The sequence below is a fragment of the Lingula anatina genome, chromosome 2 (genome assembly GCF_051362555.1).
Source record: "Lingula anatina isolate TDL-2025a chromosome 2, LinAna3.0, whole genome shotgun sequence".
NCBI lineage: Eukaryota > Metazoa > Brachiopoda > Lingulata > Lingulida > Lingulidae > Lingula > Lingula anatina.
The window spans coordinates 38265770-38278006 of NC_141768.1; the positions used below are offsets into that span (position 1 = coordinate 38265770).

Here is a 12237-nt window from a genome sequence, read left to right on the forward strand (position 1 = left end):
TTTTCGACTACAGCAAAACCAATATATACCACGGTACGTTCCCAAATCCCGCAAAGGCACAAAGCACCTTTCAAGTTCAGGGACACTATATTTCGCGTTAGAAAAAAATGAACATTTTGATCCATTATACTGTACGCGCGTGCATTAAGCCCCTACATACCTAGAGATGTTATGTGACAGTATACGTTTTAATCAGTTTCAGTTTTTTTCGGTGAAATACGAGTACTTTTCTCAGTATGTATGTATTTATGTATGTCAAATAATACACCGCTACCCTCTCGCGATGTATGCCTTGAATACCTCCCGCTTACGGTCGACCTTTTCTAGCAAATATCGCTCGGGTGACAGTGTATCATCTAACACAAAATCACTGTATTACATTCACAACACCGTCAGTTATCCTTCGCGGAACAAAAATCATAAGACTTGAAGGCAAAAGAGGCAGATTCGGTTAATCACAATAAAGTGACTTTAATGTCTCATCAATGTCCTGAATAAATGAAGTTCAACAAAGAAAAGAAAAAGTATCAAAAACAATATCAAAATTCGTTTCACAGAGTTCTCAGCACCCAATTTTTGTCAAAAGATATCCATAGCAAATCATCTTTTTAAAGCTCTCAACATAAAACATTGAAAGCCATCAAAAACTCGAAAATTCGTACTAATGCATTAGGTTCAGTCACCAGTTATTGCTTACATGATTGTCGTTAGGTGTTCACTGAGAAAAAAAACTGAAAGTTTTGAACTGGTCATTAAATACAAGAAGAAAACTACCATGAATGTTTAATTAAATTACAATGATTTTTAGTAAAGCCATACAGAAGCACAAATGTATAATGTTAGAGATGTCGCTCCATTACTTAAATTATTCTTAAGGCTCAGGTGCTAGACAATCAATGAAGATGAAAAGTGTATTCACTTTTTTTAATAAAAGTGAAATATTCATCTGAGTGTGATGACTGTGTTGACAGCCATGATTAATGCTCATGCAGTTGTTGCAGCGGGGACGGATGTCAAAGAGCCATTGTATGAGCATAATGTCTCTGGTATTGTACTGCAGTTATGTTCTTCACCTTACTGCCTCCTTATAGTTTGTGACAATGTCAGAAACTGATTCAAAAGCTTGATCAAAATCATCCTAAAAAATAAAAAAATATTCATTGACAGGATTTAGGCATATTTACATTTTAGGCACAAAAATATATGGATTATATTGTCAGATAACAGCCTTAGAAGCTTAAGTGCTTACTGAACAGATAAAGAATTACTCAATTCACTTTTGTGAACATAAAAGCTTGGAAACAAAAGTGAGTTGGTTTCACTACAATATTCTAGACTATCGGCTGTACATAATCTCAAAAGTGTATTGAATAGACACGAATCTAACTAACAGCTCAAAAGAAAAAAAAATCTCAAAAATGTATTGAATAGACATGAATCTCTACATAAAAAAAACTGACAGACACGCAGACACAGACAGACAGACAGACAGACAGACAAGCTTACCCTAGAGCAACCATACTTCCAATACCAGTGTAGATAAGCCCCTGCATCATACATTAGCTTAGACTGAGACATCATGTACTCTACTGGAGACAAGAAATTAGTATAGTTTGCTGCCATGGTGACACTAGATGCATCTTTACCTCCAGCTGGGTTAAATTTACCTGAAGAGATGGAGAAAAAGATCCTGGTAAAATGAGGACACATTTAACACCACAATACAGATATACCACCAGGTTACAGTTGTTCTTGTCATAACTATCAATACTAATTTTCAACAGAAAATATGTACATAATTACTGCCAATTAATTATAAATGTAGCTATTCAAGGCACTCAATGGAACTAGCTCTACTACACCATATATATAGAGGTTTTCTGCTACACTTCCTTGCTTTCGAACAATATAGCAAACGAAACCTGTGTAGTGCCATGTTTTATCCAATATAAGTAGAGAGCCCAATAAGACTACTAAGACAAGAGAAATCTGATAACCCCATAATATGAGAATCCATATTATCCAAATTCAGACATGCACATTCAGTCTCAAGTATTCTTTCATCGGAAAATAATCTGTTATTTTACCTGTCCAGAAATCCACAGGGTATGGATTCCATGAGACACAATTGTATGTGGACTTCACTTTATCTTCTATTTGCTTCATATAATCTGGGAAAGTACCATGGGTATCTCCTCTAGCTATCACCACATTGGCAAGGGAGGAATACTGAAATAACAAATACCATTATAATAACAATAAATGAATAAAAAAATAGCATGTAAAAGGTAACACTTTAAAATTATGTGAAATGGGAAAATACATAATTCTGTGCTTCAAAAATTTTGCAGATATGGCATATCGAGGAGTGTAATAAATGAATGGCTTGATATACATATAAATCTTCTGAGTAATCACATTCTTTGGGTTCTTTATGTGACAAAAGGGTAAACATTTAAAACCACTACTAATCACTATATTTGTACCATGAACTATTCCTAAAGTAATTGCAACTCATGAAGTATTGGGGTACTAAAACATAAGATGGTCCTAACTAATAGAAATATTTACCATTTTTCCTTGAGCATCATGTCTCTTTAAGTAATACACAGAAGAGCTGGCCACATTGTCCCAGGATGATTTACTGAAAATATTAAACCAATATGTAAAATATATAATCAAAATTTGAAATAAAAAAGCAATTTAAGAGCATACAGCTTTCAGCATATTTCACAATGATAAAACTTAGCAGAAAAAGTTCAAAATGATACATATTCTAGGTTTAATATGAGGAACTGAGTATTTTGATAAAATATTAAAAGAACAACTCATGTTCAGAGAAAAATTATTCCATTATTATTGATTGTTTTTCAGGATCTCTGTATCAAGTTTCAAATTAAACAATTACAATACATGTACATGAAACTAGACCATTTTTGAGCAAGAGTAGAAATCAAATATCAATAAAAGTTTGTCATAAGTCAAAAAGACTATTTAGAAAGAGATCATGAACATTACTGACAAGAGAAATGTCACATTCAGCCCACAAAATATTATCAGGCAAATGATATCAACATTCTACTCTGGTCTACCCTCTGATAACAGGGTCTCCTAAAATAATATACAAAATCACAGTGTGTAACAGACCAATAGGGCACCCTGTGGTCAGAGAGTAACTCTGACCTACCTTTTGATACCCTGAGTAAGATGCAATATCTTGAGCGCAGGCATGGGGCAGGCGGACCTGATTAGCTCCCAGGGTTCCATCCCCAAACTGACCCCACTGCTTGGTGTGAGACTGTCCACTGGTAACAACACTCCAGCCAGACAGGATGAAATATGGTGGTTCATTTGAGAGAAGGAGACGGGCTCTTGGTCAACTTTATCTTTCTGCCTGTGCTGCAGTCTATGCAGGATTTCATCATTGTTCAATAAAATGATACCATCTGAGTATCTAAAAGCAAATGAAGTTGAGATTAAATGTATGATTTTGATTGTTACATTACTAACATTTTTCTACAAAGGGTATTTTTTCACAATTGGCATCATTATTTTTGTTATTTTTGCTCTAACCAATCTCATTTTCACAAGACTGCTTACACTGGTTTCAACTTAAATCAAAGGTTCAAAATTTCAATAAAAGTTAAAAATGTCAAACCCAGTGCTTCAGGCCCGTAGCCATTTGGAAGTGGGGGATTTGAACAAACCACTCTTTTTGTCAGGAAAAATTGATAAAGGTGCACAAAGGTTTCATGGTAAAGGTCCACTATTTCAGAAAAAGAACCGCTCCTTTGAAATTGCTTGTTCTTGCACACCTTTACCTCTGAACCCAAGACAAACACAGCAGAGAGTTGAAGTGCTGCAGAGGACTCTCTCCACTGGAATGTGGTGCCACCAGACATGATAACATGTACTGTAGAGGATACTCATCTCGAATTGCCTCACAAAGATGAGCACCAAGACCTAAAATACAAAACATTTGTGTGTAAAACAGGACCTAGAGTTCAGCTGTTTCTGATAAAAATTTCCTATATTGCTAATTTTTCTGTTAAATGTCTCTGTCTAGTTTGTCAAAGTCAAAATAGTTATAAAGATCATGTTATATCATTTTGAAAATGACCACACCTGAGCCTGTCCCGCCACTCAAGCTATGGATCATGATAGTCCCACTAAAACAGTCACATCTGAAAACAGTTTTAAAATGTATAGTTCTTTTAATATTGGTATTATTGTAACTGCATGCATAAATTTTTTAGTCCAGGTGAAATTTCTGTAACCTAAACATTGTGTTTCCTATACAGTTTTTCCTTGATTCAAGGTCCCATTGAGTCACAGAACAATTATTTCAGCTTGGTTGCTACTTTGGCAACTTTGGGTAACTTAAAATATCTAAGCTGACCAAAAATGATACCAATACAACTTAAAACAGTGACCATTCCCAGATCCTACCGTATTAACTGTGGATCGATCTATCTCTTAGGGGATTCTCCCTAAATTGCAATCGACTTAAGCGGCTTAGATATCTGTCATGCCTGCTAAAGCTGCTAGGGGGTAATTTATTACTTAAATAATTAATTATTGTTTAGCAGCTTCAGTAGGGCTGCCAGACATCTTAGCCGCTCAAGCTGAAAGCAATTAAGAGAGAAACCTCTTGGAGATGGATCAATCCTGTTAAATTGATCTAGGTACCTGGTATGGGAACTCTGTCTCAGGGAATTCCTATAAACAAGTGTGTAGTTGAAGATCAACATTTAGGGGCAAGCGTGTATATTTCTATAGGAATTCACTGCAATCTTGGACTTTTAATTAAGAAGAACTTTCAAGGCAACACTATTTCTAGGCTCATGTATTGAAGGTATGGAAGCGAATACTGTACTATTTAATGAAAAACAAAAAATCTGCATATTTGACATTCTTTGAGCACATTTTCTCAGAGGAAGTTTCTGTAATATGCATACATGCTGTACCTTTCAGCTTCTTTCCTAATGGCTTCAAGGGCATCATTGAACAACTTATCTTCTCCAGGTAATCCATGGTAACCTTAATGACAGGCGGCATTTATTGCCAAGCAATATGTAGTCATAAGAATTTTATGCCTCACAGAGTTTAAGTTACTTGAAAGTTATGAATACATATTGCATGATCAGTGATAAATATGTCTAATTAACTTACCCTACATACTAGTATATTGCATTTAAAAGATTGAAAATATTTTTTGTCATAATGTCATTATGTGATGGGTTGGAGCTATCTCACTGTACTCTGAACATGACAGGGAAACCTACCAAGTGACCAATTGGTACCCCTTCCTCTTTTTCCAAGAATTATGTTTTGCTCTCGAAAATTGCTGAAAAAAATAATGACATATCATAAATGCTGCATATTTTAAAAGAAAGATCTTATTAGGCAATGTTCATAGCTTTAAACTCCCTTCTCTTCAGATGGCTAATGCTATAATGTGTATACGTGTATCACACAAGAATTTTACATTCTTTATGCAATAACAAACTGGGCAGTGCCCTTCTCAAAATCCAAAGCTTTATAATAAAAGAGTGGCAGGGTTTATCCGCCTACTCTCCAGTTTTCCCTCCTCCCAGCTGTACATGAGTGTGTTGACAGTCACAGGTTTATACCTTTTCTTCGCATCTCTGAGAAGCTTTTTCACAACCTTTGGTTCACTGTCTACATTCACAGACCTCAATTTTCCATCATGATTTACATACACATGGCTGGAATAGGAAAAAAATAAAAACAGCTTTAAGCTCGTTAAATTTTTTACTTTAAGATGTACAGTATAATGTTTAACCAATAACAAAAAATCTCATTCTAAATCTTTAAAAAATGCAGCCCGGGTGTTAATAAGAGCACGGGTAGAGCACTAAATCAGGAACAGCAGTCGTGATGTAAAAACATGTACACTATCGGCACTTTATAAACTTAATATGAAATAATTTTATAACCATCAAGGACATGTTCAAACAATCACCTGTCTGTCGCCTTCTTGTCTTTCTGAATGTGTTTCCAAAGTTGCTGGCCAATTTGGTTTCCACATTGCCCTACCTGTACGATCACGCTCGACATGTTGCCGATAGAGGTTGAACAGCTTGTGGACAGCACTCTGATAATCTTTCACTTCATCTTTTTCACATAATTACAAAAACAAATACTTCTTAACAGACTAAAATACACCGGGAGATCTCACAGTGTCTCCATGCTGTTGATCAAAGTAATTAGTACATGTCATGCTGGCCAATAAAAACGAAGAAAATTAGGTCAAGGTTTACCAAAATTAGGTCGCGGGAGTCTTGCGGTGTAGCGTGACAGAAATTCCGATCCTCATTCATTAGTACAGGTAACCCTCGCCCAAGATTCTGGACCACTTAGGTCAGGCTAACCGTTTTTACTAAATGGAGGGCGGACTTTTTGTTACACGGACCTTCAGTTTCGTTACACCTGGGTCTGCACTTTGACCTATTTTAACCACCGGGTTGCCGTGATTATTTCTAAATATTTGATTTTCTTAGAGTGCATTCAGAACAGAGAATCCGCGGACTTACTGATCCGCGGACTAAGTTTGGCCGATCCGACATAAAAGAAGAGCCAACTACTCTGCTGATGGTCCCTCCACCGCCTCTGCACGCACCAATTAACGGATTGCTAGACCCCTGAAATGCAAGGACAGCACGTGTGGAGGCAGGGATCGAGACCATCAGCGGATTAGTTGGCTCTTCTTTCATTTTGGTTGACCATATTTGATCCGCGGATCTGTTAGTTCTCAGTTCACCTTGTTCCTTAATGTCTTCTGAGATTTCTAAAATGAATTAAGCTGTCATTTTCATTTGATGCAAATCAACTACTCAGCCTTTCTGCAACCCGATAAAATTATTTTCTGTGACTGATTACAATATTTTGTTTACGCCATAGTTCAGTACTCATATCAGTTATTTAGAATACCATTTTAATTTCATGGTTAATTTTTTAAAAATTGAAATGCAATTTGGAGGACTTCAAATATTGACATTTAAGATTATGTCATTTTCAAATTATATGCTATTTCATTAATCTTTTATTATATGACTATACCACAATAGACTACATATGAACCTTTGATAATTTCAGATATAATGTTTCTTTGAAAAAATTACTTTGAAATCTGTTTATTTAAGGTTGCTTCCTGAAATTCTCAATGAACAAAAAAACATCAAAATTTCTTTAAGAAACAATTGTCATTATGTTTTCTAACAACTGAACTGAAAACTATTTTTTATGGATAATTGAATGTCTTTATTGAGTTTGAAAATTTGAATGAAGAAAACTAAAAGAAAGGTTTTGTTTTGACTATTTACCCAAATGAAATGCATATGTTCCATTTTTGGCAATAAATCAGAAGTCGAGTATTGTATTGGACTTTTATTTTATGATTGTTATTTTGAACATATGATTGATGCCATAATTTTGTTTCAGTTTCAGCTATGGAAAAGAAGCTTCCCAGCTCCATATCTGAATTGCAGACTCCATGCTGTTTAGTGGACATTGATAAAGTAAAAGAAAACGCAAGCCGTATGAGACATTGGTGTGAACAAAATGGAATTAAGCTAAGACCACACATGAAAACTCACAAGACAATGTAAAATTTACTTATTTTTAGTAATGGATTTTTGATGGCATAACTTTTAAGTTTTTATAAATCCTGGCATAACAAAATATATATTCATTAATTTTTGTAATAATTTTATCTTGTACTTTAAACTGATTTAAATGTGCAAAGGGTTTTGTTTCATGATTCATTATTAGATTTTGACTGTTGAGATTAAGTATCAAATTCTGTCAAAAATAATAATTAAAGACCATATTTTGCAGAGAGGGTGGTGACGTTTTAACAAATGGAAGCAGAAGAAAAATTGTTGTTTCAACTTTGAAGGAAGCAGAATTTTATGCAGATAATGGATTTGATGATATCCTTTATGCATATCCTCTTACAAAAGATAAACTTGAAAGGTAAGAAACACCTAACATTAGTAGCTACAATTGCCCATCATATGAGTAAGAATACAGCACAAAACATTTTTATATAACTTTCATATTGAAATTCTTTCAGATGTTGCCAATTAATGAACAGATTGGAACTTTTCCACATATATGTTGATGGAAGCTATGGTGTAGAAATGCTGACCAAAACAGCCCCTCCTGAAGGGAAGAAATGGTCAGTTTACCTGGGACTGGACAATGGGGATGGCAGAGGTAAGGTTTTTATTTTGAAGATCAAGGGGCATTTCCAATTGAGCACAATGCTGAATTAAAAAAATGTTCAATGAATATGGTATAGGAAGAAAGATCAAATTTTGTTGCAAAAAGAAATATCAGTGAATTTCCCTGATGTTTCATGTGAACATTTTTATAGTACTTAAGGACCACCAATCTCTTTAGTATTAAAGAACCCTAAAACTTAACAATTGCAAATAGATGCATTTATAACATCTTTACTTCACTTGAATTACTGCAACAAGGCCAAACGTTTCTTAAATTTTTTCTTTACTTAAAATCATTATTTCTTTGCAGGGTTATGTAGATTTAGCATGTCTTTGAGGAATAAATGCAGCATATTGGAAATATGGGTGTTTTAGAAAATAAAAATTACAAGAAAGTTTAGTTTGCTGTAATACAATGTGGGACACATACATGCACTCTACTGAAACCAACTATACCAGCCTGTGCTCTCAACCTAAGCATCCTCAAATCTTGAAACTGCTGACCTCATATTGTAACTTTCTTTAAAGAGGGTGTTCTCTGGGACAAGGAAGAGGGCGTGGAGCTAGCCAAACAACTTTACATGTCCACCAATATTAATTTCCAAGGCATATACTCCCATGAGGGACAGTCATACAATTCTTCCAATCCAAATGAAATCAGACAGACGGGGAAAGAGGCACATTTGAGACTAATGGCATTTGTGGAAAAGTATGTTGATTATGATCAACAGATATTACTGAATATATAAAGATAGGACATTATTTAACGTTGTCCTTACAAGAAGGTCCATCACACGTTTCATTTAGTGCACATTTTATTCATTAATTTTGAAAATATTTTCATAGAGTTGAATTGTAACATATCATTACAGACTGCAGGCAGCAGGTGTCCCTTGTCCAGAGTACAGTATGGGGGCCACACCCTCCTGTAGTCAGCCTGATGATACCATGAAGACTGTAACAGAATTTCACCCTGGGAACTACGTTTTCTATGGTAGATGTCCAAACAGTGAAAAATACATTCTATAAAATGATTTTGAATAAATGAAATTGCATTTACATCCATTTTTCATATGAGTATACATTTGTTCACGCCATACATTTTAATGTACTTGAAAGTGAAATCTTACATCCTGTACTTGCAGATCATGCATCTATGCCCAATCTATATACATACATATATATATATACATATACATATATATATATATATATATATATATATATATATATGTGTGTGTGTGTGTTTTAAAAGAAATAGACTGTAAAAGGCCTTGGCCTAATTGACATACAACATGATTCCTCTCGAATTTTTCTCAGATGCTATGCAGGCTGCGAAGGGTTCTTGCAACGAGGCTAATATAGCATGTCGTATAGCCACAAGGGTTATAGGTCACTACCCAGAGAAGAATCATCTGTTGATAGATGCTGGGTTCCTAGCACTGAGTTTTGATGGAAAGGATGCTCAGTCAGGAGGATATGGGATGACAGTACAAGGCCATCCTGAGCTGAGGTGAGAAGCCATTTTGTTTTATTTGAAAGATGATTGACTTTTTTGAGAGAGAGAGAGAGAGAGAGAGTTTCAGAGAGAAAGAGAGGTTTGACTGATACAATTTGTCACCTTTAATAGATTGATTTCCTTATCTAATTAAGTTTAAACTAAAATATATATATATTTATTCATGTACACATTGTGATACTTTGTTTTGATATAAGAACTAATGTATTTGACTGTGAAATTTTAATTGTAACTTTTCCAGAATATTCAAGATGACACAGGAAATTGGATTTATTCAGGCAAAAGAAGGCACTTTAGACTTTGAGAAATATGCTGTTGGATCTATGATATTCATTTACCCTTATCATGTATGTTCCCTTTGAAGCTTTTTCTTTGGATAGGAGGAGGTTTAAATAAAAGTTAATCTGGTCTAAATAATTCAATTTGTTTTATTTTATACTTTAAATATATATTTTCCTGTTTTTTGTTATTTCTGTCTTATTTTGGTAGAAAGTAGAAAATTGCTTCCAAACCCTTTTAGGCTTGTCTGCTTTAATCTCATACTCAAATGAGTATGTGACAAAAAAAGGAGTAATTAAGATTCTCTAGCTCCCTTCAGTCATTGGAGTGCTAGAGAAATACTCTTGTTGGAGTATACAAATCCCTGCAGCCACCTTATTCAATGAGATTTTTTCCTTGATTTATATTTTCAGTCTTGTGCATCAGCAGCTCTCTTTCCTGAGTACATTGTCCACTCTGGTGGTAATATTGTGGGTACTTGGAAAACTATCAACGGCTGGTGATATTGGCTAGTGATGTTGATGTCAAGATAGAGATGAATTCTTTTTACTACCTTATCAACTGCCAAGGGAAATGCAATTAAATATCATGATTAGTAAAATATTGCTCAAAAATTGTGCCACTAAAGAGAGGTTTTAAAGGTTAATTTAAACTAATCTTTTGAATAATTTTATCTATTATACATACGCATGAAAGTTTAGCATTCAGCTATGCAAGTTAAAGTTATATATTTAGAACTTGAGAAATCATTATCTGTGATTCTTTGTTATTATTGATAAGAAAATGGACACTGGAAATGTTTCACAGATTGTATATTTTTTCTTTCCGTTCCATTGTGATTTTCAATTACATGGAATATCTATGTGTTTGTATACATTATGTTCTATGGACATATTTTAAAAAGGCAGTGTTGTATTTACCTAATCTATATCTCTTAGAAAATGATTGACATAGTAATTTCAATTAGATGAAACTTAAAAATTAAATGCTCATGGTGCTTTGTATCCATGGATTTGTAAGCTTGCTATGATCAATAAAATGAAGTATAGATACAAAAACCACAAGACCTCTTTCAACTACTTATCCAAACACCACCATACCTCATTAAGCAACTATATTTGGACTCTTAAGGAAAAAAAAATCAACTATGAACTGAAGTTGTCAATACTAAGGAAAGCACGACCATATTCAAACACAACCAAACGGTGTTAGCTCTGCCTATGGGAAAAGTTTAACATCATTACTGCGGAAGGACAGAAAACACTTAACTCAAAAAATGAACTTGTCAGTAAATGCCGACATTCCAGAAAAAACTTGCTGAAAAACATGGATTATACGCACCGATTTTCCAAAGTTCCTTATATATTTGTCTCAAAACCACAGTCATTTATAATGTAACGTAACAGAATTCCTTTGTTGCCTGTACGCGCGATGTGGTGCTAACGTCACATGCCTATTTTTTTGTGCTATGTTTTGCATCGACCATTTGAAGTCAGTCTCCTTTTATATTTTGATGTGTTTGCGCCCCTGACGAGGCCTCCGGGCTGAAACAGCTGTATATATATATAATTTTTTTTCTTGGTTTCAAGATCAAAGCAAAGTGTACATGACCTATTAATGTATAATTTTTAACACCTATTATTTATTTATTTATTACTAAAACCACCTTAAAAGATGAGTAAAAAAAATGTGTAAAATAATACAATAAAAACAGTAATTAAAACGATTTTAAGAGCAGTCCCGCCAACACATATTCTTTTGAGAGTCTGTTCTGATAGCTGGGGCTGTTTACCAAAAATCTCAGCGTATCAACCAGTCCTGCCGGTGCATGCAGGTCCGGGCCAGCATTCCGGATTCCCGACCCACTCAGACATAAGATCGGGTTCATACCGTAAGAAACAATCCTCTGGAGCAATGACCCCTGCACTATAGAACGATTAAGCATAAAATAAGACAGCTGATGAGTTAAAAGTGTAAGATATGGTGTGTCAATGCTCATTACCCTGCGGTATAGTGATTCCACATTTCTAGATATAGTGTAACTAATTTTCGGAACATGTAAGGCTTCTAGGAGAGCAGAGGTATGAGATCGCGAAGATAAACCCATGAATCTTGTGACCTGTTTGTTTTGTAATGTATCCAGGTCTTTTATATTTTTACGAGACATACAGATGGAGTTAGTTCCATAGG

At 34.7% G+C, this 12237-nt stretch overlaps 2 protein-coding genes across 5 annotated transcripts; one reads left to right on the forward strand and one right to left on the reverse strand.

Moving 5' to 3' along the window:
• Positions 1 to 455: 455 nt before the first annotated feature.
• LOC106173275 (tubulin delta chain) lies at positions 456 to 6258 on the reverse strand. Of its 2 annotated transcripts, XM_013554349.3 has the most exons (11): positions 5987 to 6257; positions 5634 to 5729; positions 5286 to 5347; positions 4968 to 5040; positions 4126 to 4184; positions 3822 to 3963; positions 3188 to 3454; positions 2572 to 2644; positions 2088 to 2229; positions 1507 to 1667; positions 456 to 1138 (listed from the first exon to the last, which is right to left on the reverse strand). In XM_013554349.3, the coding sequence occupies exons 1-11, from the start codon at positions 6079 to 6081 to the stop codon at positions 1070 to 1072; spliced, it is 1239 nt and encodes a 412-aa protein (XP_013409803.2). In that variant the 5' UTR covers positions 6082 to 6257; the 3' UTR covers positions 456 to 1069. The 2 variants fall into 2 exon arrangements, with proteins under 2 accessions (XP_013409803.2, XP_086861001.1); XM_087004875.1 differs by lacking the exons at positions 4126 to 4184; positions 4968 to 5040 and having other exon boundaries at positions 5987 to 6258.
• On the forward strand, positions 6256 to 11111 carry LOC106173276 (D-serine dehydratase). Of its 3 annotated transcripts, none has more exons than XM_087004876.1 (9): positions 6256 to 6352; positions 7465 to 7627; positions 7861 to 7998; positions 8099 to 8241; positions 8778 to 8958; positions 9122 to 9243; positions 9570 to 9762; positions 10010 to 10115; positions 10461 to 11111. In XM_087004876.1, exons 2-9 carry the CDS (start codon positions 7473 to 7475, stop codon positions 10548 to 10550), a joined length of 1128 nt encoding a protein of 375 aa, XP_086861002.1. In that variant the 5' UTR covers positions 6256 to 6352; positions 7465 to 7472; the 3' UTR covers positions 10551 to 11111. The 3 variants fall into 3 exon arrangements, with proteins under 3 accessions (XP_086861002.1, XP_086861003.1, XP_086861004.1); XM_087004877.1 differs by having other exon boundaries at positions 6284 to 6384; XM_087004878.1 differs by lacking the exon at positions 6256 to 6352 and adding an exon at positions 6747 to 6767.
• The last annotated feature ends 1126 nt before the right edge of the window (positions 11112 to 12237 follow it).

Bases quoted from the DNA above. Each gene is read 5' to 3' on its own strand.
- LOC106173275 (XM_013554349.3), bottom strand. From the start codon at position 6,081: ATGTCGAGCGTGATCGTACAGGTAGGGCAATGTGGAAACCAAATTGGC. The intron at 5,730-5,986 runs GTGATTGTTTGA...TTCCTATTCCAG, and splicing joins GACAAGAAGGCGACAGACAG to CCATGTGTATGTAAATCATG. The intron at 1,668-2,087 runs GTAAAATAACAG...CCATCTCTTCAG, and splicing joins CCCTGTGGATTTCTGGACAG to GTAAATTTAACCCAGCTGGA.
- LOC106173276 (XM_087004876.1), top strand. From the start codon at position 7,473: ATGGAAAAGAAGCTTCCCAGCTCCATATCTGAATTGCAGACTCCATGC. The intron at 8,242-8,777 runs GTAAGGTTTTTA...CTTTCTTTAAAG, and splicing joins GGACAATGGGGATGGCAGAG to AGGGTGTTCTCTGGGACAAG. The intron at 9,244-9,569 runs GTAGATGTCCAA...AATTTTTCTCAG, and splicing joins TGGGAACTACGTTTTCTATG to ATGCTATGCAGGCTGCGAAG.